General features: G+C 37.0%; 1 protein-coding gene across 1 annotated transcript in view; it reads right to left on the reverse strand.

The window, feature by feature from the left end:
• Window positions 1–25479, reverse strand: part of ARHGEF9 (Cdc42 guanine nucleotide exchange factor 9) — a 328329-nt gene that overhangs the window by 246315 nt on the left and 56535 nt on the right. Inside the window, exons 2-3 of the mRNA XM_032475623.1 lie at window positions 15238–15396; window positions 1108–2724 (exon numbers count right to left, since the gene is read on the reverse strand). Of these exons, the coding sequence (XP_032331514.1) occupies window positions 1108–2664 (1557 nt within the window). The 5' untranslated portion in view covers window positions 2665–2724; window positions 15238–15396. The remainder of the gene's footprint in view (window positions 1–1107; window positions 2725–15237; window positions 15397–25479) is intronic.

Consider the following 25479-nt stretch of genomic DNA (forward strand, 5'->3'; position numbering starts at 1 on the left):
TCCTCTTCTACTCTAGGAGCTTTTTATCCTGCCTTCTCCCTTATGCACAAACTATTTCTTTTAATAAAAAGCTTTGCTTGCTTAAAAGTCTTGTGAAAGAGATATTCATTTCTCTGGTAATGCTGCCCAATAATCTGAAAAGGGCCTGGTAACACTACTACTTTTTAGCACCTTTCTTTTTGTCCATGAATGGGGATGTGGTGAGCTCCTTCTTGTCATCACTCAAGTCAAACCCCTTGAATAATATAGACAGCTACGCAAAAGCACTAGACTTGGGAGTCAAAAATGATATTTGAATCCAAATTCTGTCACAATCTGTATAACTCTGGAGAAGTTATTCAATTTCTCTGAGCCTGTTTCCTCACTGGTAAAATGATGATAATCACTCCCTTCTCACAAAGTTACTTTAAGAATTAAATGAAAACAGTGTATGTGACAGCATCCTGACAAATGCTTGATATAAAGCTACCACTCAATGAATTCTGGGAGAAGAATGTTATTGGGCTGTCCTCTACCTACATTCTTCAGGTCAAACAACAGTGTTGTTACCAGAAGGTGCTTAGAGATTTCTAAGACACCAAGACTGCCTTCTCTTCTTCATAGGGAAACTGAGGTCCAACAAGATGAAAGGACTTGTCTCAAAGTCATACAGAGAATGGGGCACAGAGCTGAGACATAAATCCAGGTCTCCTGACCCTCAGTCCTACAGGCTTTCCTTGACCCCTGTCTCTGGATTCAGGTCCTGTTGATGAGGGAGGAGAGGGTGGCAAAGCCAGGGAAATATCCCACAGTCTAAGCAAAATAAGAGACTATGGCTGTCTTGGGCATCATTAAATGAACCTGGTCACTCTGCTGACATTCCCAGAGCTTCAGTTTTGGTTCAAGGCTGAATTAAGATGTGATTGCAGGCATTCAGCCCAAGGAAGAGACAAAAATTGCCTGGGGTTTTAGGATGAGTCAATTCCAAGGTAACTGACTGGTGGGAGCTTTCCTTCCAGGATATTTCTGATGGAAGGTATGGTTATATAAGAGGCCATGGTAGTTTAGCTGGCTTCTGGGGATGTGAACATTTCAAGTGGCGATTTGGAAATCCAGATCCCACCTTACCTGAGTACTGGGGACTCCAGCACAAGCTTTGCTGGCTTCTCTCTCTGCATCTGCTGCTCCTATATCTAAGTCAGAATCCTGAGGCTGCCCTGCCTGGGTGGACCCCACAGGTCCCCTGTGGGTATCCTGCTCCTCCATCTCATTGGGCTTGTCTTTTAGCTTCTCCATGACCGCTTTGGTGGTCATCCTCTTGGCACAAATGCCCAGCTCAGGGGACTCTCCAACACTGTCATCTTCTTTCAGGAAGCTGACCACGGTCTCAGTGTCTTCATCAAGCTCTTTAGAGGAAGAGTGCTCCCTAGTGAAGGCATGGCCATAGTGGAAGCTACAGCCATTCTTTGGTGTCGGATCATCCTGGAACTTGAAGACAGCTGAGGTTGAAGTTGAGACCAAGGTAGCAGCAGTGCAGGGAACTGTGAGGGCATGGTCCAAAGTCTCCTTGCCCTCTGCGCTCATTTTAAAGGTGAATGAGGCTTGTGAAGCCTTGTGGTGGTGGCGCTGGTGCCTCCCAATGACACTGCCCCACAACACAGCCTCAGAGGGGTGGCAGGGCAGGCTGAGTGGGAAGTTGGCTCGGGAGGCTATACTGTCCAGAATGAAGTCTTCACTGTCACCACTGATGAAGTAGGCCTCGCCTCGGCGTCTGCCCATCTGCAACTCATCTCGGGAGAATGAACGCCACTTTCGGGCCACCTCAGCCACATTGCTGAAGAACTTGACAACACTACCAAAAGGCATAGTCTTGTCTCGGTGCAGGTGCCCAGGGCCCTCCTTGTAACCCCCTTCCATGTTCCCTTCCAAGGTTGAGCCCTCAATGGCAGCCTCAAGTTCCTGGATTCTGGAGTCTCCAGCTAATGTGTATGGGGCCTCAAGGTCCCCAGGTAACATGCTTTTCTGGTAGCTTTTGGCCTGCCTGCCCCTACCAGGCTGGTTAGGGGACTCTTCCTCCCAGGAATCCTCCTCCACTTGGATACCAAAGTCATTGAAGGCCAGTACTTTCTGGTTCATCCTCTTGGGGGCATGCACTAGCTTCTGCACATCTACAAGGAAGGGCTCCAGGCTTTCAATGTGGCCTGAGTAAGAATAGCGGAAGGGCTTTGGAGCCTCCTGGGCCTTTCTCATCTGGTACATACCCGGAATCTCTTGGGGTTGCTGGGCCTTGTTCCTCCTAGGAGGAGTATTCTTGGAGGCCCCAGTCAAAGGTTTCAACCTCTTGAATGACTTCATTCGATCCATTAATGTGACTTTGGGCTTCAACTCTGATGGTCTTGAAGTGTCTCCCAATAAAATCATGGACTGGGGGCGCTTCCCCTGATTGGAGGCAACTTTTCTGCGGCTCACAAAATTCCAGATCTTGTTGACTTTGGTTTTTTTCTTGTTCTGACCATTCTCATCCTTGGGACTCAAGTCATCCTGGTCACACTGCTCAGACTTCTCCAGCACCACCTCCCCAGCCAGGTCTTCTACTTCAGAGCAGCCTGGGAAGACCTGAGCCAGGTAACCACTGGGCACAAGCTCAGAGAGGAAGGCAGTCCGGCAGCTGCTGAGAGTCTCCATGGTCACAGCAGGGGACGGGGCCACAAAGGCACAGAGGGAGGGCTGGTCTGTTATTTTCAGCTGAAGAGGAGGGAAGAAGGGAGAAACAGAGAGAGATTAGGGAAAGCCACATAAAGGGTTTTTACAGATTTGTCACAATCAAATACATAGAATATACTTTGTCCCCATTGGGCCACAAAATTTTTATGAACTTTACAAGGCAAAATGCATTAATTTGGACCCCACTTGTTTAGGATTTAGATTGGGGAAGATCACAGCTTATCCTGTTTACCAAGGAAAGCTTTGTTCCTTATTTAAGTGCAAATATATTTGACAGGAATATAACTTAAAGCTATTATTATCAGATCTTGATAACTGAGCAAATGCATAAAAAAGCAAAAAAAAAAAATGATGAAAGTTACCTCAAAGTCCATCACTTTGATCCTCTCATTTTATAGGGAGGCTCTAGAGATCCAGAGACTATACCTGTCTTGCCTAAAACATAAAATCAAGGAAGCAGCAGGTAGAGATGCAGTCCATGCTTCTCTTTCTCATTTCCTCCTCCATTCACTCAGGAAACCAGCAGGTAGTGAGTTTGCCTGAGAAATCACCTGCTCAGCAGTGACCTCTCAGCTAGGTTCTGGACATCAATGAGATGAAACGGACACCTGCAGCTAGTCACCTGAACTCACAGGCTAAGGGAGAGATTGGTAGACATAAACAATTACAATACAGCCTGACAAGTGCTCTAGTAGAGATGTGTGGAAGCTTAGAGGGAAAGAGGGCAGGGACAGTAGACCAAGAGAGGGGTGGGGGCTGGAAAAGGTGAAAAGAGATATTAGGGGCCCCCAAGAATGCATACCACAACTGCTGGAACTAGAACTAGGAGCTCACTCATGACTTGATGGAGAGTCTCCCTACATCTAGTGCTTTTTGTCCCTCTGCCCTACATAGCCTGAGAGCAGGGTTTTCTAAGAGGGAGATAAGCAAGAATGCAGGTTGATACTCAGATGCTGAAGGGAAAGGAAGAGAGGAGGGGAAAGTAGGCAGATCCTAGAGCCCTAAAGACAGCTTCTGATATCTTTGTGGTTTGGCCAGGGGTCAGGTCACTAGCTCATGGTCTGTTTGTTCCTCTTTCTCTGGTCTGGTCTTTAAGGTTAACTTCACCTGATCTGGATCATGCCTTAACTCTGGGTCTTTTTTATACTTATGTGCACAGCTTGCACAGAATCTGTTTGACTCAGAAAATGTTTGCATTGGAAGAAATCAGAAATATTATCCAGTTTGTGAAAATGAGACCAAAAAGAGGCAGAGATTTGACCTAGGTCACACACCAAGCCAGTGGCAGGCCAAGAATAGAAGTCTAGTCCTCCTGCCTCCCATGCCAGGAAGTGCCCTTATCTCTGTCCCACACTTTCACCTTTATCCATGAATTCTGTTTCTCCAAGTAGGCTGTCTGTCCATCTCAGGATGATAATAATAATAATAGTTAATCCTTATAAGTGTGAGACATTGCACTAATTTCCTCTTTATTTATTTAGTTTTTGCAACAACTGTATGAGGTGGGTACTATTGTCATCTGCATTTTAAAGATAGTTCAAATGAGGTGCAAAAAGGTTAAGTGATTTACCTATGTTCTCCATAATCATTACTAATAGATTTGGAATTTGAATCCAGGCATAGTGACACCAGAGGCCATACCCTTAGCCATTATACTATATTCCCTTTCTAGAATAGGACTTTGCTCACAGAGGATGGTCCATACACAAGTCTGCCTGCCTGCCTGTCTCTTAACTTCCTTTGTTAGTACCAGAACAGAATAAACTTCTTAAAAGGCATCTGGACACATAGCCCAGAGTGGGGCAAGGTGGGAGATGGTAATTGGTGGAAGATGACCACTGTACCTGATAACTCTCCTACAGAAAGCCTTCCCAAATTAGGCAGGTGAACTCAGGACTTCACCTGAATGTGCTACTTCATTTTCCTCAGGTTTCCGTCTAGCTATAGATCTGCCCCTTGAGATTTGCTCCAAGTGTATCCCCAAAAAGAATATGCCTTGAAAAGTCCCAGTCTTAGCCTCTAAGTATAAGCAAAATCAAAGAGTCTTTTGAGATTCCCTTAGCCCACTTCACCCACCATTTTACAAGTTGAAACTGAGGCACAGAAAATTCAAGTGAAAAACATGCCAGATGCACATTGTATATTTATGCACCAACTACAGCTGCAGAGCTGGAAGGGATGTTGTAAACCATTTAACTGGGCCCTCACACTTGTAGCAAGGTAACAGAAAATGACAAAGACCAAGAGACTTGTCCCACTACATATACATAACTAGTGAATAAAAGAGTAAAGTCAGGCTTACCAGTATGAAGGCCAGGTCACTGTGCTCCTCTGGTTCTTTTATCACATTTAGAGGAAATCTACTGACAAAAGGGAAGACTGCCACGCTATATTTCACTATCAGGGGACTTAAGAATTGGCACAAAAATGTAGATTTAAAAAATCCCATTTGCTCTGAACATTATTGTATGAGACTTGTGATATAATTAAGATTAACAAGAGGGTTTTATTAGCTGAAACCTTTATCAATGGATTTGATAAGACTGATTGGACCAAAAAGACTTACTAGGGCAGAAGTAGAGTCATCACCACAGTATACAACTACAGGGGCTTCCTTTGTTACAAAGCAAAAACACTCATCCATGCTGCTACAGAGCACTTATCACCCTGAATTTTGATTACCTATTTATATACCTGACTACCTCACAAGACCAGGAGCTTTTCCAGGATAAATACTGGGTCTTGTTTACCTCGATATCCTCAATAGTTACCAGGTACCCAGCATATTGCTGGTGCTCAATAATGAGGATCTAAATCAGGGGTCAGCAAACCAAGGCCTGCCACCTGTTTTTGTAAATAAATTTTTATTAGAAAACAGCCACGATCATTCATTTACATATTTTCTATGCATACTTTTGTGCTACAAAAGCAGAATGAGTAGTTTCAAGTGAGACTGCATGGCCCTCAGAAGCTTAAAATATTTACTATTTGGCCCCTTACAAAGAAAGTTTGCTGACCCTCCCTTTGTGTGTATAGTCCTACATAGTTCACCACTTTTACATTCCTCTAGACTATTTATGGCTCTATTTTACAGATAGTCACAGTGGAACTCAGGAGAATGAACTGATTTATATTGCTCAGAAGTATTCCATATATCTGGGTAAGATAAAGCAATGGAAACATTGTTTCATTTGCCTAGTCAACGGCTCCTGGTCCCACAGGCAATGAGTAGCAGAGCTAGGACAAGGACATTGGGCATCTGGTGTCAAGTCCAATGTCCACTGTCCTGCACCCGACTCCTCCCTTAGAAGCCTTAAGTAAGATAATGAAAGATGATCTTTTGCTAATTTTTACGTAGGTGCCATTGCATAATAAAGGAATTGCTTAGATCAACAGTTATCCATTCCCAAGCTCATTTGGAATCTGAACACTGTTCTAAATAGCAAGAGATCTTGTAATCCACTTTCTGTGCCATATAAGTTTTGTGAGTGTTAAGTGAGATAATGGCTAATATAATAAGAGTGATAATAACTAATATGTCTTCAGCACTTACTTTGAGCCAGGCACTGGGCAAATCATATATAAAATTAATATATAATATAATTTTGTATGATTATTTATATATATATATATATATATATATATATATATATATATATATATATATATATATATATATATATATAATCTCACCAATGTTCATAACACAACTAAGAAATATTATGGTCCCTATTTTAAATACAGGAAAGAAGGCTCTAAGAGTAGCGAGATGACTTGCCCGAGGTCACACTTAGATCCAGGATTTGAATCAGGGATGTTTGATGCCAGAGTCATCATCCACACTGCTCCTTTAAGTATAATACAGGTCCTGGCACATCATATCACTCAATTAGCAATCCCTAAGACTATGTTGTACTTTCTTTTTTTATCAGCAGCTACAATTTATTGAATGCTTGCTATATAGTAGGCATTGTGCTATGCATTTTCTTAAGTATTAACTAGTTGAACCTTCACAACAACACAGTGAGTTTGGTACTATTATTATATCCATTTTACAACAGAGGAAGCTGAGGTGCAGAGAGACTAAGAAAAGACAAAAGTCACACAGCTAGCAAATGGTTGAAACTAACAATATACTTGGTATCCTAGGGGAGATGGGACTTGAGATGCAGGCCTGGAAAAAGCCTGAAAAGCCATCTAGTAGTTCATTACCCCTGCCCACACACACACTCCAGACAAAGTGGGATAAGGGAAAGTGAATTGGCTCTGTGGTTGGTGAGACCTGGGGAATAATGCCCACTTTCCTCCAAATGGTTCTGGGTTGGGGAGTGGGGTGGTGAGCTGCCTTAGAGATGTTTCACTTTCTGTAGAAAGATAAATAGGGCAGTTCACTATATGGGAATGAGCCACAGGTGACTGATGCTTTAAAAGCCCCTGAAGAACAAGGAAATAATAATGGTGATGGATTCTTTCTTGGGGCTCACCTTACTCAGATCTCTCCCCTTTGCTCTTGCTCAATAGAGAAGAACAGCAGGTTACCTCACTACACCTCCCCTACTTCTTATATTTTATTTCAAATCTTAGAGTTACAGGCACAAGACTTCTAACCTAACTCAGTCACTTCCTCACTGAACATGACCTTGGACATGCCACTTCCTCTCTCCAAGCCTCAGTTTCTACATCTGTAAAATGGAGAGAAAGGCATCCTCCTCATTAGGTTGGTATGAGGATTCAATGTGATAACATCAAAAGTATCCAGCATAAGGCTTTACATTAAAAAAAATCAGGATGGAAACTCCATCTCTTATAAACTCAAAGCGAATGGATAACCTACACCATTTTCAGAAATGCCAACAGCACTCTGATACAAAGTCTATGAAGTGCTCCCCTGATAAGTGGCATCATCAGCAACTGAACTATCTTATATTAAGAAGAGACAACTGAAGCCTGAAGCCTGAAGCCCTGGGAGCACACAGAGCCTGACCTAAGTCTAAAGAATGGCTGAAAAAATAGACCACCTGGGAAAATGAGAGGAAATGTGGCCAGAGGTCTCCAACAGAGCCACCACTAGAAGGGAGGCAAAACTGAAAGGCTCTAGTTGCAGATGGCTGGCTTGCCCTTCTTTTTTAAAATTCACTATATATAGTGAATATATATAGTAAGGTTCCACATATAAGAAAGATCATTCTGCATTTGTCTTTCTCTGTGTGACATATTTAATTTAGCATAATGCCTTCAAGGTCCTTTCATGTTGTTACAAATTGCAAAATTTCATTCTTTTCTGGCTGAATAATATTCCTGTGTGTGTGTGTGTGTGTGTGTGTGTGTGTGTGTGTGTGTGTGTATCACAGTTTTATTCATTAATCCACTAATGCATACTTAGGTTGTTTCCATATTTTGGCTATTGTAAATAATACTGCAGTGAACATGAGGGTGCATATCTTTTTGAATTAGATTTTTTCCTCTGGGTAAATACCAAGAAGTGAAATTGCTAGATCATTTGGTAGTTTTATTTTTATTTTTTGAGGAACCTCCATACTATTTCCTATAATGGCTGCACCAATTTACATTCCCACCAGCAGTGCACACGAGAATTTCCTTTTTTCCACATCCTCGCCAACACTTGTTATTGCTAGTCTTTTTGATAATAGCCATTCTAACAAATGTGAGGTAATACCTCATTGTGGTTGTGATATGCATTTTCCTGATGATTAATGATGTAGAGTATTTTTCATGCACATATTGGCCTTTTGTATGTCTTCTTTAGAAAAAATGCCTATTCAGAAGTTCTGTCCATTTTTAAATTATTTTGTTAGTGGTTATTTTTAATACTGAGTTTTATGAATTCTTTATTTTGGATATTAGCCTCTTATCAGATAGATGGTTTGCAAATATTGTTCCCATTCAATAGGTTACCTTTTCATGTTCATGGTCTCTTTTGCTGTTCAGAAGACTTCTGGTTTGATGCAGCCTTACTTATGTTTCTATTTTTGTTGCTTTTGCTTTTGGTGTTAGAAAAAAAAAATCATCTCCAAGACCTATGTCAAGGAGCCTACTATCTACGTTTTCTTCTAGTAGTTTTATGATTTCAGGTCTTCCATTCAAGTCTTGAATCCATTTTGAACTAATTTTTTGATTGTTTTCCATGTGGCTGTTCAATTTTCCCAGCACCATTTCTTGAAGACACTGTCCTTTCCCCATTTTATATTCTTGGGTCCTTTGTCATAAATTAATTGAACGTATATGCATAGGCTTATTTCTGGACTGTCTATTCTTTTCCATTGATCTATGTAGTTGTTTTTATGCTAGTACCATACTGTTTTGATTATGGTAGCTTTATAGTATAGTCTGAAGTCAGGGAATGTGATTCTTCTAGCTCCATTCCTCTTTCTCAAGATTGTTTTGTCCATTTCGGGTCTTTTGTGTTTCCATACAAATTTTTTTAAAATTGTGCTCTAGTTCTGTGAAAAATTCCATTGGTAATTTGATAAAGATAGTCTTGAATCTGTATATTGCCATGAGTAGTATGGTCATTTTAACAATACTGATTCTTCCAATCCAAGAACACAATGTATCTTTCTATCAATTTATGTCATCTTCAGTTTCTTTCATCAGCATCTTATAGTTTTGGAAGTAGAGGTCTTTTGCTTCCTTTATTCTTAGGCAATTTATTCTTTGTAATGTGGTGGTAAATGGGAATGTTTCCTTAATTTCTCCTTCTAGTATTTCGTTGTTAGTGTATAGAAATGCAACAAATTTCTGCATATTAATTTTGTATCCTGCAACCTTACCAAATTCATTGATGACCTCTAGTAGTTTTCTGGTGGCATCTTTAAAATTTTCTATGTATAGTATATGTCATCTGCAAACACTGACAGTTTTACTTCTCCCTTTCCAATTTGGATTCCTTTTATTTCTTTTTGTTCTCTGATTACTGTAGCTAGGTCTACCAAAACTATGCTGAATAAAAGTGGTGAGAGTGGGCATCCTTGTCTTGTTCATAATCTTAGAGGGAATGCTTTCAGCTTTTCACCATTGACTATGAAGTTAGCTGTGGGTTTGTCATAGATGGCCTTTATTATGTTGAAGTAAGTTCTATCTATGCACGATTTCTGGAACTTATTTTTTTTATCATAAATGGAATTGAATTTTGTCAAAAGATTTTTCTGCATCTATTGAGTTGATCACATGGCTTTTATTCTTCAATTTGTTAATGTGGTGTATTATATTGATTGATTTGCATATACTGAAAAATCCTTGCATCCCTGGGATAAATCCTACTTGATCACGGTGTATGATCCTTTTAGTGTAATGTTTGATCCAGTTTGCAACTATTTTGTTGAGGATTTTTGCATCAATATTCATGATATTTTTTCTGATATCTTTGTCTAATTTTGGTATCAGGGTGATGGTGGCCTCATAGAATGTGTTCAGAAGTGTTCCTTTGCAAATTTTTTGAGTAGTTTCAGAAGGATAGGTGTTAACTCTTCTCTAAGCATTTGGTAGAGTTCACCTGTGAGGCTATCTGGTTCTGGACATTTATTTGTTGGGAATTTTAAAATTACTGATTCAATTTCACTCTTGGTAATTGGTCTGTTATTTTCTAATTCTTCCTGATTCAGTCTTTGGAGATTGTACCTTTCTAGATATTTGTCCATTTCTTCTAGGTTGTCCATTTTATTGGTATATAGTTGTCTGCAGTAGTTTCTTATGATTCTTTGTATTTCTGTGGTGCCAATTGTCACTTATACTTTTTCATTTCTGATTTCATTGATTTGGGCTCTCTTTTTTCTTGATGAGTTTGGTTAAAAGTGTATCAATTTTGTTTATCTTTTCAAAGGACCAGCATTTAGTTTCATTGACATTTTCTATTGTTTGGACTCTATTTCATTTATTTCTGCTCTGATCTTTATGATTCATTTCCTTCTACTAACTTTGGTTTTGCTTGTTCATTCCCTAGTTCCTTTAGGTATAAAGTTAGGTTATTTATTTGAGAATTTTCGTGTTTCCTGAGGTAAGCTTTTATCACTTTACTCTTCCCTCTTAGAACTGCTTTTGTTGCATCCCATAGGTTTTGGATCAACCCATTTTTGTTTTCACTGTGTCTACATATTGTTTTATTTCCTCTTTGATTTCTTCAGTGATCTGTTGCTTGTTTAGTAGCTTACTGTTTAGCCTCCACGTGTTTGTGTTTCTTGCTTTTTTTGTAGTTGATTTCTAGCCTCATAGTGTTGTGATCAGAAAAGATGCTTGACATGATTTCAATTTTCTTAAATTTACCAAGGCTTGTTTTGTGGCCTAGTATGTGATCTATCCTAGAGAATGATTGATTCCTTGATCATTATGTAGGGTCCTTATTCGTCTCTTGTAACAGTCTTTATTTTAAAAGTCTATTTGTCTGATGTAAGTATTGCTATTCTGGCTTTCTTTTGATTTCCATTTGTGTAGAATAAGGTCCATATTTCCTTATTGATTTTCTGTCTTAATGTATCCATTGCTTTAAGTGGGATATTAAAGTTCTGTACTATTATTGTATTGCTCTCCATCTCTACCTTTTGGTATGTTTATATCTGCCTATATATTTAGGTGCTTTTAAGTTAGATGCATAAATATTTACAAATGTTATAGTGTTCCTTATTGGATTGATTCCTTTATCATGTAACCCTTTTCTTTGTCTCTTATTACAATTTTTGTTTTAAAGTCTATTTCGTTTAAGTATAGCTACTCCAGCTACATTCTGGTTTCCATTTACATGGAATATCATTTTTAATCACTTCTCTTTCAGTTTGTGTGTGTCCTCACATCTAAAGTTTCTCTTGTAGGCGGTATATAGATAGATAGATCTTTTCCTTAAATCCATTCAACTACTTTATGCTTTTTAATTAAAATATTTAGTCTATTTACATTTAAAGTAATTGTTCATAGGCATGTCCTTATTCCCAATTTGTTAATTGTTTTCTGGTCATTTTTGTACTTCCTTGCTGTTCCTTTCTTCTTCTCTTGCTCTCATTTGATTTGATGACTTCAGTCATGTACTTATATTCCTTTCTCTTTCTCTTTTGTGGATTTACTATAGGTTTTTGCTTTCTGGTTACCATGAGGCTTACATGTAACAACACTTATCTGTAGCAATATGTTTTAATTGATAACAACCTAAGTTTGATTTCATTGTAAAGTTCAACATTATTACTCCCCCATGTTTTATGTTTTTGATGTCACATTTTAGATCCTTTTTTACCTTGTATATCCCTTAATAATTATTGTAATAAATTTTATTTTTACTACTTCGGTATTTTAACCTTCATAGTAGCTTTATAAGTGATTAATTCACTACCTTTACTATATATTTTGCCTTTCCAGTGAGATTGAGTCTTTCACACATGTTCTTGTTACTAATGAATGCTGCTGTTTTCAGCTTAAAGAAGGCCCTATAACATTTCTTGTAAGGCCAGTTTAGTGGAAATGAGCTCCTTTAGCTTTTGCTTGTCTGGAAAACTCTATCTCCCCCTCACTTCTGAATGATTCCTTTGCCTGCTAGAGTATTTGGGGTGAACTCTTTTTTTTTTCTTCTTTTAGCACATTGAATATACTGCTGCACTCCCTTCTGGTCTGCAAAGTTTCTGCTGAAAAGTATGCTGCTATTCTTATGAGGGCTTCTTCCTTGTACATAAAAAGTTACTTTGCTCCTGCTACTTTTAAAATTCTCTCTTTGTCTTTTACTTTGACATTTTAATTATAATATGCATTAGTGTGAGCCTCTTTGCACTCCCTCCCTTTTTTTTTTTTTTTTTTTTTTTTTTTTTTTTTTTTTTTTGGAACTCTCTAGAATTCCTTGATCTGGATGTTTCCTTACTCAGGTTAGGGAAATTTTCAGGCATTATTTCTTCAAATAACTTTTCTACCCCTTTCACACTCTCCTTCTACTTCTGAGAGCCTTATGATGTGACTGTTAGTCTGTTTGGTGTTTTACCATAAGTCCATTAAAATATCTCCACCTTTTAAAATTCTTTCAAAAAAATTTTTGCTGCTCTGATTCTTTGAGTTCCACTGCCTTGTCTTCAGGTTGACTGGTCCTTTCTTCTTCTTCTCTTAATCTGCTGCCAGTGCATTTTTCAGTGCAGTTATATCCTTCAGCTCTGTGACATCTGTTTTGTACTTTTTTGTATTTCTTCTCTTTTTTGAAGTTCTCACTGTATTCATTCATTTTCTCCACAGTTCAGTGAGAATCTTTATAACCATTACCTTGAATTCTTTATCAGGTGAATTACTTATCTCCCTGTAATTAAGGTTTCTTTTCTATCTTTTTCTGTTTTCTTCTAAGACTTCTACAGTTTTAATCTCTTAAACTTAGGTCTCTGATCCATTTTTAGTTAATTCTTATAAATAACATGAAGTAAAGTTCCAACATCATTCTTTTGCAAATGTCTGTCCCAGAACCATTTGTTGAGAAGACTATTTTTCCCTCATTGGATGGTTTGGTACCATTGTTTAAAACTAGTTGAATATAGATGTTTTTATTTCTGGACTCTCAATTTTATTTTGTTGATCTATACATCTATCCTTGTGCCAGTGACACACTCTCTTGATTAGTTGTTTTGTAGTAAATTTAAAAATCAGAAATTGCAAGCTCTTCATTTTTTTTTTTCAAAATTGTTTTGACCATTCTGGATCCCTTGCAATCCATATGAATTTTAGAATCACCCTGTCTAGTTCTTACTACAGTCAGCTGGGATTCTGATAGTGATTGCATTGAATCTGTGGATAACCTTGGGAGCATTGACATCTTAACAATGTTAAGACTTCCTGTTCATTATCATAGGATTTTTTTTCAATTATGTGGATCTTTAATTTCTTTCAACAATGTTTTGTAGTTTTCACATTGGCTTTGCATTGTTTTGTTAAATTTAATCATAAACTTTTTTTGATGTTACTGCAAATAGGATCATTTTTTTAATTTCATTTCCAATTTTTTCATTGCAAGAATTACAGAAATACAACCTCTGTATATCGATCTTTTATCCTGTAACCTTGCTGAACATGTTTATTAGTTTTTATTTTAGATTTTTTAGTGGATTTCTCATATATAAAAAAGCATCTCTGAATAGGGAGAGTTTTATTTCTTCCTTTCCAATATGGGTGACTTTTATTTCATTCTCTTGCCTAGTTGCCCTGGTTAGAACTTCCAGCACAATGTTGAATAGAAGTGGTCTGACAAGACATCACTGTCTTACAGGAAAATATCTAGCCTTTCTTTATTAAGTATGAAGTTAGCTGTGGGTGTTTCATATTAAGGTTAAGTAAGTCACTTCCATTCCTAGTTTGTTGAGTGTTTTTATCATGAAAATATGTTGACTTTTGTTAAATACTTTTTTAGCATCTATTGAGAAGATTACAAGAATTTATTTTTTATTCTATTGATAAATATTACATTAATTGATTCCCAAGTGTTAAACCAACTTTGCATTCCTGAGATAAATCCTATTAGGTCATATTTTATATTTATTTTTATATGATGCTGGATTTGGTTTGCTAGTACTTTGTTGAGGATTTTTACATCCATATTAATAGAGTTACTGATTTACAGTTTTCTTTTCTTGTGATATGTTCATCTGGATGTGGTATCAGAGTAATGCTGGCATCATAAATTGAGTTGGGAAGTGTTTCCTCCTCTTACACTTTTTGGAAGATTTTGTAAATAATTGTTAATAATTCTCCTTTAAATGTTTGATAGAATTCAGTGTTGAATTCATCTGGATCTTGGATTTTCTTTGTAAGTACTTTTTGTATTATTTATTCAATTTCTTCATTTTTTATGTCTAGTCAGATTGGTTAGTTCTTGATTCAGTTAAATTAGATTCTGTCTTTTTAGGAATGTGTCCGTTTCATTTTAGTTATCTAATTTGTAGCCTTACCATTGTTCATAGTAATCCTTTATAATCCTTTCCTATTTCTGTAAGGCTGGTAGTAATGTCTCCTCTTTCATTTCTGATTCTAGCAATTTGAGTATTCTTTTTACCTTGGTTATTCTTGCTAAAGGCTTGCTGATTTCTTGATCTTTTCAAAGAATCAGTGTTTGGTTTGATTTTCTCTTTGCTAATTAATATTCACTTTAATCATTATATTTTCTTCCATTTGGCTGCTTCAGAGTCCACTTGTTCTTTACTATAGTGTCTTAGGGTGGAAAGTTAAATTATTGATTTGAGATCTTTCTTTTCTTAGGAGTCTTCTATTTATGATTGGCTTCTTTATCTGGCACAATCTTTGAGACAGGACCCTGGAGCTAGGAGTAGGGACAATGGTAAGCTTCTGTCTGAGGAACACCTCCACTATAGGAGATGAGCACTTGTTTGGGGAATGGCAGCAGTCTGTGATTCTCTCATCTAGCCTCGCCTGGTTTGTAACCACAGCCTCACAAGCTTGGCCAAGGTAACTAGTGCCCCAGTCTTCTCAGCATGCTGTGCCAAAAGTATAGTCTCCATTCAACAAGTGGAGGCTGAGTGGCAAGAGAAAACTCCACCTCTCAACCATACTTGCCTTGGGACTTGGGCTCAGTAACAAGTAGTGGAGAGCAGGAAGAGAAATGCTGACATCTTGCTCCTCTTGAGAAGAAAGCCTTCTAACTGGGGGCTGGAGGGAGAGGAAACCTTCTGTTCTTGGATTCAGGAGTATGAAGTGAAGTCTTGCCTCTCTGACCTGATAGAGAGAAGAGAGGGGATTATCTTGGTTCATATATAGCACAAATCTCATCTTTCTTACTGAATTTCATACTTTTTGTTGAATAGATGTTTCTTCATTTGCTGTTCTCCCTTAGGACCATTTTGCATCAAAGACCTTTTAACGACTCTGGTACTTTTTTTTATTTTGGGCTTATATATTAACTCTCATTCCTCCTTGTAGCCAAGATGGTGTTAAGGGCAGCAGTGTCTAAAATGTGGCATATGCTCCACCCTTACCTAATGGGGTATTATCAGTACCCATCAGATAATTTTCAAAGGCACATGAGCATGTGGATAAGGCAAAATTTTGGTGATGTTAAAATATACCTGAAGTTTGGGAAACATCACCATAGGGGAATGAGTGTAGACTATAAAAACAAAAATTTTCATTCATTCATTCAAAAAATATGTATTGATTCCCTAATAGGTCAAGCACTAGTTAAGGCTATGGAGCTATAACAGCGAAGAAAGCAGAAAGATTCCTGGCCTCAAGGAGTTGACATTCTATTAGTTTGAATCACATGCAATTGCCAATATTAGACCATTATTGAAAAAAATAGCAATTTCATATGGTTCAATCTAATAGTAGGGGGAAATTCACAACTTTATCAATTGTCAGCTATGTGACCATGTAAATTACTCCATTCCTCTGAGCCTCAGTTTCACCATATGGAAAATTAAGATAATGATTTTCTGTGTGTGATGATCCTATAACTTGGTAAGTAGAGAAATGTCTAGGACAGTGCTTAATACATAGTAAGCACTTAATATTGTGAAAATTAATAAAGGAAACCTTCATGATATTGGTACAAAAACAGACATACAGGCCAATGGAACAGAATAGAGAGCCCAGAAATGAACCCACAAACTTTTGGTCAACTAATCTTCGACAAAACAGGCAAGAATATCCAATGGAATAAAGATAGTCTCTTCAGCAAATGCTGTTGGGAAAACTGGACCGTAGCATGTAAATCAATGAAGCTGGAACACTCCCTTACACCATACACAAAAATAAACTTAAAATGGATCAAAGACTCAAACATAAGACAAGATACAATAAACTTTCTAGAAGAAAATATAGGCAAAACATTATCTGACATACATCTCAAAAAGTTCTCCTAGAACAGTCTACCCAAGCAATAGAAATAAAAGCAAGAATAAACAAATGGGACCTAATGAAAATTACAAGCTTCTGCACAGCAAAAGAAACCATAAGTAAAACAAAAAGACAAGCTATGGAATGGGAGAAAATTTTTGCAAATGAAACCAACAAAAGCTTGATCTCCAGAATATAGAAGCAGATCATATGACTTAATAGAAAAAAAAACAAACAACATAATCCAAAGATGTGCAAAAGTCCTAAACAAGCAATTCTCCAAGGAAGACATACAAATGATCAATAGGCATATGAAAAAATGCCCACTATCACTAATTATCAGAGAAATGCAAATCAAAACTACAATGAGGTATCACCTCACACCAGTCAGAATGGCCATCATTCAAAAATCCACAAGTGAAAAATGCTGGAGAGGCTGTGGAGAAAAGGGAACCCTCCTACACTGCTGGTGGGAATGCAGTTTGGTGCAGCCACTATGGAAAACAGTATGGAGATTCCTCAAAAGACTAGGAATAGACTTACCATATGGCCTAGGAATCCCACTCCTGGGTGTATATCCAGAAGGGACCCTACATCAAAATGACACCTGCACCCCAATGTTCATAGCAGCACTATTTACAATAGCCAAGACATGGAAATAGCCTAAATGTCCATCAACAGATGGCTGGATAAAGAAGTGGTGGTATATTTATACAACGGAATACTACTCAGCCATGAAAACCGACAACATAATGCCATTTGGAGCAACATGGATGCTCCTGGAGAATATCATTCTAAGTGAAGTTAGCCAGAAAGAGAAAGAAAAATACCATATGAGATTGCTTATATGTGGATTCTGAGAAACAAAACAAAACAAAGCAAAACAAAACAAAATGAAAAACAAAACATAAATACAAAACAGAAACAGACTCATAGACACAGAATACAAACTTGTGGTTGCCAAGGGGGCGGTGGGTGGTGGGTGGGAAGGGATAGACTGTGATTTCAAAATGTAGAATAGATAAACAAGATTATACTGTATAGCACAGGGAAACACATACAAAATCTTATGGTAGCTCATAGAGAACAAAATGTGACAATGAATATATATATATGTTTATGTATAACTAAAAATTGTGCTTTACACTGGAATTTGACACAACATTGTAAAATGATTATAAATCAATAAAAACTGTTTAAAAAAATAACAAAAAAATAACGGAAATATTAACTAAAATTTGATCTGGGAGGGCCTGTAGAGGGAGCTCACACCGTACCACTCATAATCAATTACCCTAGACAGGAAGAACTGTATCTTGCATCTCAAGGATGAAGGTTGCTACATTACTACCCCAGGAAAAGGAAGGGAGACTTTCTTCTTGCCCAGCAGTAAGCTTAGCCAATGAAAAATACAACAGCTCAACCAATGAGAATCCATCACCTCCCTTAACTCTTACTTTCCTCCAATGAACTTTCATTTAAAACAGTCCCTGATAATTCCTCCTTTTCTCTATAAAAGCAAGCTTCTATCCTTTGTTATTTCAATTTGCTTATGGCCCATCATGGCTTACATTTCCCAAATTGCAATTCCTCAGGCTATTCTCAAATGGACTCATTGTGCTGGTGAGATAACTGGACATTTTATTTTTTAGAATTGACAGTTATGGTGTCAGAAGTAGGATCTGACAGAAGTGACCCCCTGGAACCATGCAAGGTACCCACACTGAGCCCTTGTGCTCATGGCATCCATGAGTTGCTAACTATTGTTGGTTTGGTGACCCTCTCAGATTCTGGGTTCCACTCTCTTTGCATTTTGAGTTCTCCAACTTAATTCAGGATCAGGAAAGGCTTTGTCCTTTCTGTTTCAAGGCTCTTTCCTTGCTGTTGAGGCTTTGTCTTTGGGAAGTAATCAATTATTTTCCTTTCAGAAGTGTACTAATACTTTGGGACATTTCCTCTTGGAATGTAATTGGACTACCTAGGAATTTTCTTGGGGAAAATCTGAGAAATAGGATTCCAATAATCTAAATGATCTAAGGGTAGTCCTCCTTCAGGTATCCTAGCTGGTTTTACATTTAAGAACTATGAACCTTACACATACACATTTTAAACTAAATGGGCCAATATGACCAAGAATAATCTGGAACTCTAGTGGCCATTATGGTGAACTTTCAATCTTCAAACTTGTTTTTCTCAGAACTAACTTAGAAATTCACAGCTTTAAGATAAAACAAACTGAATTGTACATCTATTTTAATTGGTACAGGGAGTCTTCCAAATGTATCCATAATCCCACAATCACCTCTTTGCAAAATACCACTTCTAAATTAATTGAGGTGAAAAAACAAATGAGGTAAGAAAAAATGGCTTCTGAGGCCTCCTTTTCCTCTTTCCATCTTCTTTGTTGGCCCAGCTATTTTGTGCATTGGTACAACCACTGGTGCCATTTCCTTTCTCCTACTCTGTGAATACCTGCCCCCTTAAAATCAGGGAGGATTCAAACGCTAAACTCTTAATTACTGTTTCTAAGTTAACTAGGGCAAATAAACACTTAAAAGGAAAAATTTAAACACCTACTACCCTTGATTTGTGATAATAAATATACTTGAAAGATCCCAGAAGAAAACTGGCTTTCTGCTTCTTTCTGTTAAAGCTATTTGATAAATTATGCTTTCTATTAAAAGGGGGAGAACTTTGGTTTTAAATAAGTCCACTTTAAGGGTCACCTCTTCTTCTCAAGAAATAATGAAATGTATTCTTTGATTTCTAAGTAGAAGTTTTTAAAGGCAAATTCAGTATTTAAGGGGATACTTAGAGCCACAGCAAATAATCTTAATTTAGTTCACCTGTCAGAAACATAAATTGGATTTATCTATGCTTTTGTTTCTGTTTTTTAACATTTTTTATTGACTTATAATCATTTTACAATGTTGTATCAAATTCCAGTGTAGAGCACAGTTTTTCAGTTAGACATGAACGTATATATATTCATTGTCAAATTTTGTTCTCTGTCAGCTACCATAAGATCTTATATATATCTTATATATAAGATCGTATATATATCCCTGTGCTATACAGTATAATCTTGTTTATCTATTCTACATTTTGAAATCACAGTCTATTCCTTCCCACCCTCTGCCCCTTGGCAACCACAAGTTTGTATTCTATGTCTGTGAGTCTATTTCTGTTTTGTATTTATGCTTTGTTTCTGGGATTTTCTTTATTTTTTTTTTTAGATTCCACATATGAGTGATCTCATACTGTATTTTTCGTTCTCTTTCTGGCTTATTTCACGTAGAATGACATTCTCCAGGAGCAACCATGTTGCTGCAAATGGCATTATGTTGTCGGTTTTCATGGCTGAGTAGTATTCCATTGTATAAATATACCACCACTTCTTTATCCAGTCATCCGTTGATGGACATTTAGGCTGTCTCCATGTCTTGGCTATCATCAATAGTGCTGCTATGAACACTGGGGTGCAGGTGTCATCCTGAAGTAGGATCCCTTCTGGATATAAGCCCAGGAGTGGGATTCCTGGGTCATATGGTAAGTCTATTCCTAGTCTTTTGAGGAATCTCCATACTGTTTTCCACAGTGGCTGCACCAAACTGCATTCCCACCAGCAGTGTAGGAGGGTTCCCCTTTCTCCACAGCCTCTCCAGCATTTGTCATTTGTGGATCTTTGAATGATGGCCATTCTGAATGGTGTGAGGTGATACCTTATTGTAGTTGTGATTTGCATTTCTGATAATTAGTGATATTGAGCATTTTTTTTCATGTGCCTATTGATCATTTGTATGTCTTCCTTGGAGAATTGCTTGTTTAGGTCTTGTGCCCATTTTTGGATTGAGTTGTTTGTTTTTTTCTAATTAAGACATATAAGCTGCTTATATATTCTGGATATCAATCCTTTGTCAGTTTAATTTGCAAAAATTTTCTCCCATTCCATAGCTTGTCTTTTTGTTTTACTTATGGTTTCTTTTGCTGTGCAGATGCTTGTAATTTTCATTAGGTCCCATTTGTTTATTCTTGCTTTTATTTCTATTGCTTGGGTAGACTGTTCTAGGAGAACATTTTTGAGATGCATGTCAGATAATGTTTTGCCTATATTTTCTTCTAGGAAGTTTATTGTATCTTGTCTTGTGTTTGAGTCTTAGATCCATTTTAAGTATATTTTTGTGTATGGTGTAAGGGAGTGTTCTAGCTTCATTGCTTTACATGCTGTTGTCCAGTTTTCCCAACACAATTTGCTGAAGAGACTGTCTTTATTCCATTGGATATTCTTGCCTCTTTTGTCGAAGATTAGTTGACCAAAAGTTTGTGGGTTCATTTCTTGGCTTTCTATTCTGTTCCATTGGTCTATATGTCTGTTTTTGTACCAATACCATGCTGTCTTGATGACTGTAGCTCTATAGTATTGTCTGAAGTCTGGGAGAGATATTCCTCTAGCCTCTTTGTTTCCCTTCAGTAATGCTTTGGCAATTCTATGTCTTCTGGAGTTCCCTATAAATTGTATTATGATTTGTTCTAGTTCTGTGAAATATGTCCTCGGTACTTTGATAAGGATTGCATTAAATCTGTAGATTGCCTTGGGCAGTGTGACCATTTTAACAATATTGATTCTTTCAATCCAAGAGCATGGGATAGCTTTCAGTTTTTTAATGTCTTTAATTTTCTTCATCAATGGTTCATAGTTTTCTGTGTATAATTCTTTCACCTCCTTGGTTAGATTTATTCCTAGATATTTTATTACTTTGGGTGCTATTTTAAAGTCGATTGTTTCTTCAATTTCTATTTCTGTTGATTTGTCAATAGTGTAAAGAAATGCCACTCATTTTTGAATGTTAATCTTGTAAACTGCTACCTTGCTGTTTCTTCAATCAGCTGTAGTATTTTTTGTGTGGACCTTTTAGGGTTTTCTATATACAGTAACATGTCGTTGGCATATACTTACACTTTCACCTCTTCTTTTCCAATTTGGATCCCTTTTGTTTCTCTCTCTTGCCTGATTGCTGTGGCTAGGACTTCCAAGACTATGTTGAATAGGAGTGGTGATAGTGGGCATCCTTGTCTTGTCCCAGGTTTTAGTGGGAAGCTTTGGAGTTTTTCACCGATCAGTACTATGCTGGCTGTAGGTTTGTCATATATAGCTTTTATGATGTTGAGATATGTTCCCTCTATACCCACTTTGGTGAGAGCTTTTATCATAAATGGGTGTTGAATTTTATCAAATGCTTTTTCTGCATCAATTGAGATGATCATGTGTTTTTTTTCTTTTCTCTTGTTGTTGTGATGTATTACATTGATTGATGTGCGTATGTTGAATCACCCTTGTGTCCCTGCGATGGACCCCACTTGGTCATGATGTATAATCTTTTTTATGTGTTGTTGGATTCTATTTGCTAATATTTTGGTGAGGATTTTGGCATCTATGTTCATCAGTGATAGTGGCCAATAATTCTCTTTTTTTGGTAGTGTCTTTGCCTGCTTTTTGTATAAGGGTGATGGTGGCTTCATAGAATGAGTTTGGGAATATTCCCTCCTTTTCAATCTTCTGGAATATTTTGAGAAGGAGTGGTATGTGTTCTTCTTTGTATGTTTGGTAGAATTCCCCAGTGAAGTTGTCCGGTCCTGGACTTTTATTTGTAGGGAGGTTTTTATTGCTATTTTGATTTCATTTCTAGTGATCGGTTTGTTCAAGTGGTCAGTTTCTTCTTGATTCAGTCTTGGTGGACAGTATGTTTCCAGAAATTTGTCCATCACCTCTAGGTAGTCCAGTTTGTTTCCATATAGTTTTTCATAGTATTCTCGTATGATATTCTTTATTTCTATTTTATTTGTTGTAATTTCTCCATTTTCCTTTCTCATTTTGTTAATTTGTGCTCTCTGTTTTTTCTTCTTGTTGGTTTGGCCAGAGGTTTCAATTTTATTTACTTTTTTAAAAAACCAGCTGTTGGTTTGATTGATTTTTCTATGTTGTTTTTAAATCTGTATTTTATTTGTTTCCTTCCTATCCTTTATTATTTCCTTCCTTCTGCTGCCTTTCGGGTTGTTTTTTCTTCTTCTTCTTTTTCTATTTCTTTCAGCTGTTGTGTTAAATTGTTTATTTTAGATTCTTTTTCTATTTTGAGGAAGGCCTGTATGGCTATAAACTTCCCTCTTAGCACTGCCTTTGCTGATCCCATAAAGTTTGTGTGGTTGTGCTTTCATTTTTTTTGTCTCAAGGTATTTTTTAACTTCAGCTTTGATTTCCTCATTGACCCACTGATTTTTTAATAGCATATTGTTTAATCTCCATGCCTTCCTTTTGTTCTTTTTTTCTCTATTGTTGATTTCTAGTTTCATGACATTGTGGTCAGTAAAGATGCTTGAGATAATTTCTATCTTCTTAAAATTTTTGAGGTTTCTTTTGTGCCCAAGTACATTATCAATCCTAGAAAATGTTCCATGTGCACTTGAAAACAATGTATATCCTATTTTTGGGGGGTGTAATGCTCTGAAAATATCCACCAAATCTAATTTTTCTATTGTATTATTTTATTTCTCTGTTGCCTTATTCATTTTCTGTCTGGACGATCTGTCTAGTGATGCTAATGTGATGTTAAAAATCTCCAACTATGATTGTATTCCCATCAATATCCCCCTTTACCTCTGTTAGTAATTGTTTTATGTACTCATGTGCTCCTATATTGGGTTCATATATGTTAACAAGTATAATATCCTCATCATGTATCAGTTCTTTAATCATTATAAAATGTCCTTCTTTATCTTTCTTTATGGCGTTTGTTTTTAAAGTCTATTTTATCTGAAATCAGTACTGCAACACCTGCTTTTTTGGCTTTTCCATTTGAATGGAATATCCTTTTCTCTCCTTTCACTCTCAGTCTATTTGTGTCTTTCTCCCTAAATTGGGTCTCTTGTATGCAGCATATTGAAGGCTTTTGCTTTATTATCCAGTCTGCCACTCTATGTCTTTTGACTGGAGCATTTAGTCCATTAACATTTACAGTAATTAATGATAGATGTGTGTTTATTGCCATTTTGAACTTATCTTTGCAGTTGAATTGGTATTTCCTTTTTGTTCCTTTCTTCTTCCTTTTGTGGTTTTGTTATTTTCCTTTGTATTATCATGGATTTTACTTAGTTTTTGTGACTCCCTTGTAAGTTTTTGGCTTGTGGTTATCCTTCTTTGTAAGTCTATTTGCCCATTACTGTAACTGTTTTTATTAAATTGATAGTAACATGATCTCAAACCCATTCTACTGAGAACAAAAAATTTAAAAAAGAAAGAAAAAAATATTCTATATTTTCCTGCCTCCCTCTCCCAATGATTTAGATGTTTGCTTTTACAATTTCATGTTTATCTGTATTTCATGAGTTATCACCTTTCCAGTTGTGTGTTTCTCATTTCTGTAGCATCCTGCTGCTTTTCTATTTAGAGTAGACCTTTCAATATTTCTTTTAGCATGGGTTTAGTGTTGCTAAACTCTTGTAGCTTTTTCTTGTCTGTGAAATTCTTTATGTCTCCTTCTATCCTAAAGGATAGCCTTACTGAATAAAGTATCCTAGGCTGCATCTTTTTTTCTTTCATGACTTTGAATATATCTTGCCACTCCCTTCTGGCCTGTACTGTTTCAGTAGAGAAATCAGTTAAGAGCCTGTTGGGGGTTCCCTTGTAATTCACTCTGCTTTTCTCTTGCTGTGTTTAGGATCATTGCTTTATCCATTACTCTGGCCATATTGATTATGATATGTCTTCATGTGCGTCTATTTGGGTTCTTCTTGTTTGGGACCCTCTGAGATTCCTGTACTTGGATATCTGATTCCTTCTTTAAGTTTGGGAAGTTTTCAGTCATGATTTCTTCAAAAACCCTTTCAATCCCCTTTGATCTTTCTTCCCCTTCTGGAACACCTATTATACAAAGATTGGCATGCTTTATATTATCCCATATGTCCCTTATGCTATTTTCATTTGTTTTTATTTGTTTATCTTGTAGCTCTTCTGATTGGGTGCTTTCTATTGTCCTGTCTTCTAGGTCACTAATTCGTTCCTCTGCATTATCTAGTCAGCTTTGTACAGCTTTTAGATCATTCCTCGTTTCAGTCAATGAGTTTACCCATTGTACTTGGCTCTTCTTTGTAGCTTCAATTTCATTTTTGACATATTTTGTATCTCTAAGCACTATCTGTTTTAGTTCCTTCATCAGTTTGATCACTCCTTTTTTGAAATCTTGATCTAGTAGGCTATCGATGTCTGTTTCATTGATCATGCTTTCAGGGGATTTCTCTTGTACTTTTAATTGGGAATTGTTTCTCCACTTCTTCATCTTGCTCATACCTCTCTGGCACTGTGGTTTATGGAGTATCAGTTATCTATTGTGGTCCTTATGGAGTTTATTTATTTATCTATCTAATGCCTATGTAAGAATAACACTTAAAAAAATCAGAGAGAGAGAGAAAGAGAATTTTAAAAGAAGGGAGAAAAAGAGTTTTGAAAACAGTGTATAATGAATAATAGAAGAGCCAGTTGAAGCAGAATAGCAATCGGGTGAGACATCTTTTAAAAACCTTTAAAAAAGTAGAAAATAGGTAAAAATGTATTTGAAACCTGTGTATAATCAATAACAGGACATCAAAACAAAGAGAAATAAAAATGAAATGATATACAGTTTTAAAAATAACAATAATAAAAATATTTTTAAAAAATTTAAAAGGGATTAAAACTGGGAGTATATATAATTGTTTAAGAAGTAAAATTAAAAGGGTAATAGAAAATAGAACAGGCAAAAAGCAGATTTAAAAAAAAAGGGGGGTGGTGTTCTCCTGGATACTGTGTGCTCTTAATGTGACGTCTTTCTGCCTTCGCCCTGTTTTGGAAGCTCAGCTTGCTGTTTCCAGAGGCCCTCCATTGGCACCTTCATCTGTGCTGCTCCCAGCACCTGTCTGCAAGCAGATCGCGCC

This window comes from Camelus ferus, chromosome X (assembly GCF_009834535.1).
Source record: "Camelus ferus isolate YT-003-E chromosome X, BCGSAC_Cfer_1.0, whole genome shotgun sequence".
Classification (NCBI taxonomy): domain Eukaryota; kingdom Metazoa; phylum Chordata; class Mammalia; order Artiodactyla; family Camelidae; genus Camelus; species Camelus ferus.